This window comes from Grus americana, chromosome 2, assembly GCF_028858705.1.
Source record: "Grus americana isolate bGruAme1 chromosome 2, bGruAme1.mat, whole genome shotgun sequence".
NCBI classification, from domain to species: Eukaryota; Metazoa; Chordata; class Aves; order Gruiformes; family Gruidae; genus Grus; species Grus americana.
Genome location: NC_072853.1, coordinates 16,824,151 through 16,832,329, shown reverse-complemented (window position 1 = coordinate 16,832,329; position 8,179 = coordinate 16,824,151). Strand labels below are relative to the sequence as shown.

Here is an 8,179-nt window from a genome sequence, read left to right as displayed (position 1 = left end):
AAAAGGACACACACTGGACCCCGACGTAACAAAACAAGGGCAATCTATTTCAGTCCCCACAGAAAAAAAAAAGAAACAAAAAAATTCCCACAAAAATAAATCCACAAAAACCAAGTCAGAACTTATTATTGGAGAACAATAGTAAAAACATAACCAGACTTTGTCTGGCACTGGTATCAAGCAGGAGATTCATCTAAAAAATAGAAGAAGAAGAATGTGGCCCAATATCCTTTGCTAACCTAGAACACTATTGAAGGGTTATAGAACTCAACCCTGAACAGATTGAGTGGGATTTTCCATATGCTGCTCACCAGTATAGAAGCAATGGGTGGAGCAGGAAGGAATGCAAGCCTAATGCTGAACAATAGCCTGTCTGTGCCTAACAAATCAGAGAACCTGTGCAATAACGTTTCATCTGTGTGAAAATGTAACACCTAAAATACTGCCAAGGTCAGCAAGACCTTTGGTGATCAGCTGTGTAAGTGCTTCTCATGCGTGGTGATGTTCATTGCTGGCTGCTTTAGGCACATTATTTTTCGAAGGACTATCAAAGTGCTGAACGGTTAGGCCAGTTCCTCCCCGGTTTTCCTTTTGCCAACCCCTATAAGCCATTTCCTATCACCTCTCCTTTTATCTTCCACCTCCCTGTCTATCTGGTTAAGTATCTTATAAGTGCACCAAATTCTAGAAGGGAGAGTGGTGAGATTCAGGTAAGTTAAATACAAGAACTTTTTTTTTTTTATGATGCTTTAGTTTCAATTACATGAAAATCTGAGAAAGGCGGCATGTAAGTGAGATCAGAATAGGACGCTTTACATATAATCTCAAGTGAGGACTTAGTCCAGAGATATTTTTATAGAACATTTTAAAAAATAAAATGCATGAATGGAGAAATAAAAGACAACATAATATCAGAAAGACATTTTAAACTTCATTCGCTGCAACATTCATGAACCAGTTGAGCTACACCTGCCATCCAACCATAAGGAACTAAGACCCTGCACTGCGAAAAAGAAACAAACCCAAACAAAACAAAAAAGCAACTGCGTAATATTGTAAAAATGGAGTGCAATGCTACTACAGAATGCAATAAAACATCAGTGCTGCATCGTCAAACAGCACTTATCAAAATAATTTCTGAAATGTTTCTTCTGAAACACAGACAAAGCAATAAAAAGAGGATATATGTTTATCATTTTAAGCATAACAATGTGAGTTAAGAGCTTAAGAATACAAAAGTACTTGGAATGAATAGTGCTACCCTTTTTTTCCTAAGTAGGCATAAAAATATTTTCATTTCCTTCTTGTTTTTCCATACCATTAATATCAACAAATTTCATTCATTTCATGTTATCGTTTACAACTTTAATGCACACACACAGAAAAAAAGATACCTACTGCAATAGAAATAGTTGCTTCATTACCTTGTTTGCTACATTTGCAAATGTAAACAGCGAGGCAGAGCCAGAACTGACTCTAATGCATGATGGAATATCTTTGTTGCATACGTACACTGTAGAAAATAATTATTCAATATGTCAGGCACCATTATTTGAAATGTAATACATTAATATTTACTAGAAAAATAAGGTTTTTTCTATTTGTTCTCCCAACTTCTTTAATGAAATAAGTTAATCTGACAGTGCATCCAGTAGCTTGTAATATCTTCTACATCCCTGTGGCAAAATAATAAACTACTGGTTGGGACACTATAATGAAAATGATTAAAGTCAGTTCTTGTACACCCTTGTAGCAAGCATGGAGGCTCGTCTAACAGCACCTTTAACCAATTATTTAATATTTAGTTATTTAGCCCTATTTCCCTGAGCAGTTATGCTGAGGAGCTTTCCCTTCATGGATAGTTTTTACAAAGCTTTAAGTATTAAAAAGTACTACGAAGACATTTAATGCTACTTAGCAAAAGCTGGTATAAGTCTACTGAAGGGATTGACTGGTATGTATAGCAACGTTAAGCCTGTGGAGAAGTAACCTTAGACTTTAAGGTTTAGAAATGCAATATATTAAAAATATGTTAAAATAAAATACAGCAGGTTACCTTGTTCTATGCAAATTAAACCCGGAGTGTGGCTTCTGTATTAGAGACTTCACTTGCACAAAATGGTTTTCCTAGACTAAAGTGTGCCAGAAAGAATGTAGTGATAAAATGGTAGCTAAAAATCAGCGGAGTCTGAGAAACATCTAGATGAAATTGCTGCCAAAGCTTTGAGGACAAAGTGATCCTAAGGCATGTTGTAGGGCAGAAATTAGCCCAAATTAAAGAAAAGAAATGACCTTTTAACATTTGTATATTTAACAAGTCTAGTTCTTATATACAATGTGCATATGTTCACTATACCCCTGCAGCAGTATATACATATACACATCTTTGCACTCTTGCCAGTTACGTCTCTTACACAATAGCAAAGGCATTAATTGTCCGGTAAAATTTTCTCAAGGTTATTCGCCATGATTCACTGCATTCTGGCTAGCTTTGGTGGGCCGTGTCCCATATAATTATCTTCTCCCCCTTCTGGCCACCATCCAACTGTTTGTTTTTTTTCTTGGTAACCCACTCATTTAAAAAGAAAAAAAAATAAAAAAGGAAAAAAATAAAGAAGAAAAAGGAAAAACAAAAAAAAGAACAAGGGATTTAATATTGGATAAGGCATGCTCTCTATATGAAGTGCTTTATAGGTCTTCACAAGACATTACAAGCTATTGAATTCCCATCAAGGAAACCTATTTCTGTTTAATTGTGCTAAGTGCTAAGGTTTACTCTTTAGGTTTTCCATTCTTTTCAGCTTGTGCATTGTTCCTGTGTAGGCCCCTCTGGATGTGAGTTGTGAAGTCATACTTGTCCGTGCAAAGATGCTGGCATATGCTGCACTGGAAAGGTCCACTGTCACCATGGCAACTCATATGCAAAGCATACATCACTTCATCCAGAAAGACAATGCCACAGTGCACACACTTGGTAGAAAGTTCATCTTGAGTACTTCTATCAACTTTCTCTGTTTTTACTACATTCAAGGGACCTTCATTTTTTACATTTGGTGGTGCCTTATTCTTTTCCTTGGAGGCACCATTTGCAGTTGGCCCAGGTCTGGAATGCTTTATCGCCAAATCTAGAGGAATGTCATTGTCTGATCCGACAGCTGAAAAATGAGGAGGCAGATTAAAGGTGGGATAAGGCACATAGTTTTGGCAAGGATTTGGTAGGCCAGGCACATGACTCAAGTAGTGTGGATTCCCAGGAACAGACAGCTTATATTTACTCCAGAATCTCAGCCAGTCAGCTTCACTCTGAAAGTCATTGTGTACAAACGGAAGTCCAAAAAGTGGGTACTGGTATTTTTCAATAGGGCTTCCAGGTGGTGAATAGTTTGGGTGTTTTGCAGGTCTCATGTATTTCTCTATCGGGCTGCCTCTCTCTGAGCTTCCTTTCCCTTCTGATATCGATGAACTGTTTCCTGGGTCTCCAGTACTTTCCTGAGGACTTTTTATCTGAATGTGCAAAGGTTGCATCCTTTTGTGAATATCCAGAGTTTGGCTGACCAATATTGGCTGCTGAGCAGAATGGCTTTTAGTCAATGAACCTGGGGCCTCGTATTTACTGAGGCTGGGAAGCTGAATTTCTCTCTGATGACCTTCAGGTAAATGATCCTCTGACCTCCTCTCTAAGGGGCTTCCATTGACTTGTTCCTCACTGCTACCCCTCTGCTGTTTGTTTAGCTGCTCAGCCTGGAGTGCCTCCGGGTTAAGGCGCTTTCTTGTTCGTCTCCTAATGATCTGCTCACCATTGTTCTGCTTAATGATGTTTAAAGGCCTGGGAGTCTGCATGGAACACACACATAATGAACAAAAGGAAAAAAAGAAAGAGGCATTAAACAAATCTGTGAGACCACGCTCATGCAAATTTATCTTTTCTTTCATTAAGAGCTATATTCTAAGAGTTTTATGGGAATGACCAAATTTCAACCCAAATGCTGGTTCCTGGCCCCTCATGTTAAAAATAAACTATGAATTGGTTTGTTTTATCAAACTAAGTCAACTGCCTTGGACATACTATACCTGTTTACTTAAAAAGGCATGAACTATCCAAGCTGTCAAAGCATTTATTACCCCTTACTCCTGAAAAATTCTGAGGCATACATGCTGAAAGAGGGTGCTGAGAGCTGGGGATGAGGTGGGAGATGCATGGCCCCATGCACTAGCGTTATCCTATGCATCACATCCCCAGAGCTGGTATCGGGCAGAGGTTTGCACAGAGCACACTATGACAAGAACTGGGTAACGCTTACCTTGATACCTATCCCCTTTTGACACCAACAGAAAATACAAGCAAATACATGGTTTGCTGACCACCACTGCTGTCACCTAGCAAAAAGGCTAGTGGGAGATGTGAGATGATGGTGGCTGGAAAGGGACTGAGAAAGACGGAGAAGAAAGTCCAGGAAAACTTTTCCTATGCGCCAAAAGGTCTACCTGGGACTTTGGTATCAACTCCCTCTCCTTTATCCCTACTGCTTTTCTTTCTAACTGTTACTGATGTTGTGCTAATAAGTCATGAGGGAGAGAAGGTTTCCCCTGAAGGTGGGAAAAAAGGGTCTGTAGAGAAAAAAAGAATCAAGGAAGAGGCAGAAGCAAGAACCAAGCAAGGACTTCTGTTTCCATTCGCTACTTCTTCACACCAGCTCAGGGTAGGTGGCTTATTTAGATGAGAATCGAAAATACTTTTGTGTGAAGAAAAAAAAAATAGTACGAGGAAGGACAGCAGCCAGGCCTCTTTGAAAGGCCCCTCAACAGGAAGGCCATGGTGTGTGAATGAAAGATGGTGCTGTAATGTCGGTATGCATTGCTCCACTGGGCAGATGTTAAAACAACAAAAACTACCTAGAAGTCATTCAGTTTGGCATGCTGGCAGCTGCCATTTGTCTCATCCAAATGCACACATAATCTTATTTTGGTTGGAGGCCAGAAAAGTGCCCCACACAGTATTCCACTTATATGTTTATTTGGAAATTTTCTTTTTTAACATTGTTTTAAACTGCAGATGAAATTTTGGCCTACAGTAAATACCCAAAACAATTAGTACCTTGATGTAACATAATTTATATATATTCATAACTTTGAATTAATATAAAAATATCCAGAGCTGGAAGAGTGCTCACTCTATTATTTGTTGGGATCTAGTTTCTCTCTCGACTTGCCATCTTCCTCTCCTCTTTCACCTATTTATTTCCCTGAGGCTGGCTCTTTCTGAATGGTTAACTACATTTTAGGCAGTGCAGCTACTTTTTAAGATTTTACTTTCTATTAAAAATCTACATCAGAAGAAATGCACACTTTGATTTAGATTTTTAATAAGCAAAATTTAAACTTAGCAGAAAAACAGCACCTTGAACCAGCCTCCTCAAACAGATCAAAGTTGAGGCAAAGTAATGTTTAGATAAAATTAGAATATTTTCTACGTACATTCTATGCAAATAAAGTTTATAGTTTGCAGAATCAATAGCCAATTCTTACAATGTTGTTAACATTGCTCTTATCAAACTTTTATTTATGCACTACAGAGCATCTTCATGTGGTGTCCAGATAGATAACCTTTCAATCGTTTGGAAATACTTTTCAGTCTTACTTTTCATGTTAGAGGTATGAAGTCTGATCCTGGAAGGAGTTAAAAGAAACATCTTCATTCTTGTGATTAAGGATCCTCACACATTTGTTTGTAGCTCATGCTCTTCCAAGTTACGTGCTAATAGGGGTTAAAGGCTGTAGGTCCAACTTCAGTATGCAAATGGCTGTACTCATCTGACTAGCCTTTAGCTGATTAAAAGAGACTACTCAGTGGAGTAAAGCTACTCACATTTTTCTTACTCATAGTAGCAAGGTGCATATAGAAATACTCTGTACTTGGTTGCAACTGAGGCAGACAGAAAAGTTTAAGCTCTCTTCTTGATTTTCAATGGGGCAACTAAATTTAGAAAATAGTGGAAACATTACCAGAATTTTACTTTTAAAATGGCTTATGTCAGATCCTTAATTATATGTTATATGTAATATATTGAGTGTGATCACAAAGAATTTTTTGCCATCTCTATATCAATTGGTAATCTCCCTACGCCAAATATATGTGTAACTTTTTAAAAAAATTATGAAATTCAACAAATAGTTCAGTAAATTATTGTGATTACACTTCCTAGACACCATGGGAAATTGAGGTGATCTCTCCACTAGAAGATCATTTATTTCAAATCCTAATATGCTGTAACTCCTCACTGAGGTAGTCCGAGGATGCGGCCAAGGAATCACTATGGAACAAAATCTAGTTTTCCATGACCGAGTTAGAGCTATTTAAAAATGAGAAACAGCACTACAATATAAATGGTCAAGTTCATGATTCTGGGGAGACAAGGAATACACCTTTCTCTGTCAGCAAATCTGAATACTGTGTATATGTTTGCAGTGAACTGGAAGCATTTTTTTCACTAAAACTATTTTAATAATTGACCGTTGGACTATTATTAAACATTTCTTAACATAGTTGTCTGCATTAGAGGAGAGAAATGTGAAAAATCTGGCAATTTACATGTAAATGAACCCTAGATAGATTGAACATTTTTGAAAATATGTTGAAAAATTATTCAAGAGTATCATAGAAATGGAAATGTGACTCATAGCAGAAATCACTACCATGTTAACATTTGTCAGTCACTACCACCTAGTAGTGTTTGACAGACCATAGGTTTTTCTTCTTATTAAATACAAGTAAAAAAGGGACCTTAGGGATAAGCGTATTGAACATATTCTTGAGGTAATGAGGACAGTAGTTCTAGATAGTGATAATCCAATCAAAAGGGAGCTATGAAATGTGCACACCTACTATAGGTGAATTTTACTGAGCTGTGCAGCATAATTTAGTTTAACTGGGTGGCCCGCAGAAGGGAACAGTTCTATGCCCTTGAATTTTTAGTTTCATTCCTTTATCTAGTAACTGCATCATCCTAGACACCTTACTTCAGAAACATACTTGACAATTACTTTAATTTTTCATGAAGAGCAGACAGGCAGTCAGATAAAAGAATCTTTCACCTTTTTGGTGTCAGTCTAAAGAACATGCCTTTGCATGGGACTGTCTCAAAAGGTGTCCCAAAGGAGAGATTTGTTTGATTATTTCAGACTCCAACTTACAATGGAGTTGCTATCATACCACAGCAGAGTGGAGGCTTAATTAAATTCTTTGCATTTGTTTGGTCAAAGTTCAATTGAAGATATTAATGTCAAATGTCCACTGAATGACAGCTCATTGCCATGCTTGAGAAGTGGAGCTAGAAGATAGTGTCAGCTTCTTGCTTTCTATATGCATAAAATAAAGGTTGACATTGTATTCCTAATTATTATTGTTGGAAGCACACTAGTTTGTTCCTACTGGTTCATAAGCATTTTCTGTGCTATGTGTTTGAACTCAAAACTGATTCCTGTAGCTTTTATATATTCCATAAGTTATACTAATAATCATGGCAATGTCCTACACTGTAGTTTAGAAAAATATATTAGGAAAAGGGAAAATGGAGGCTGTGAATGGAAGTCTTACAAATAACTGGACTCAAACGTCCAATTAATGTTAAAACGCCAAACTGCCCTCCTTAAAATCTTTGTGGATGCTCACCACCATTCAATTTCCTTAAATTAGATGTTATATCTAGAACTATGAGAGGTCTCCAGGAAGATGATACTTTCAGCAAGACCCAGCTAAGATGCTGGCCAGAGATCAGGCATTAGTCCATCTTCTCCCACTCAGATGCTATCTGACTGGCTGGGTTGTTCTGAAGCTTAAAATTGTTACTGACCTCAGAATGACAGCACATGGCCAACGGAGATAACCTTTCAGGCTGGTAATGTTCTTGCTGCTTTTGAAAATTGGAATCTTTTTTATTAAGTGGGTTGGACAGGATCTTGAGTAAATAGGAATGTTATATGGCCTGTACACAAGACCAAGGGTAAAATTCACAGAAGCTACTTATTGATTTAGAAACTTATGCCTCAAATTTAAAAAGAAATAGGTATAGGCACTTGGGAGTCTTAATGCATTTGAAGTAGAGTTTCCTAAGTGGCTTTTTTTTTTAAATGGAATTTCTGAAAAAAGTTTTTAAAAACATGCACTCTCAGTCACAACACA

The 8,179-nt window shown here is 37.4% G+C and overlaps 1 protein-coding gene across 7 annotated transcripts in view; it reads right to left on the bottom strand.

Moving 5' to 3' along the window:
• Window positions 1-839: 839 nt before the first annotated feature.
• Window positions 840-8,179, bottom strand: part of TRPS1 (transcriptional repressor GATA binding 1) — a 215,607-nt gene continuing 208,267 nt past the window's right edge. For all 7 annotated transcript variants that reach the window (XM_054817085.1, XM_054817084.1, XM_054817091.1 and 4 more), the window contains one exon: window positions 840-3,834. In XM_054817085.1, coding sequence (XP_054673060.1) covers window positions 2,773-3,834 — 1,062 coding nt within the window. In that variant the 3' untranslated portion in view covers window positions 840-2,772. The remainder of the gene's footprint in view (window positions 3,835-8,179) is intronic.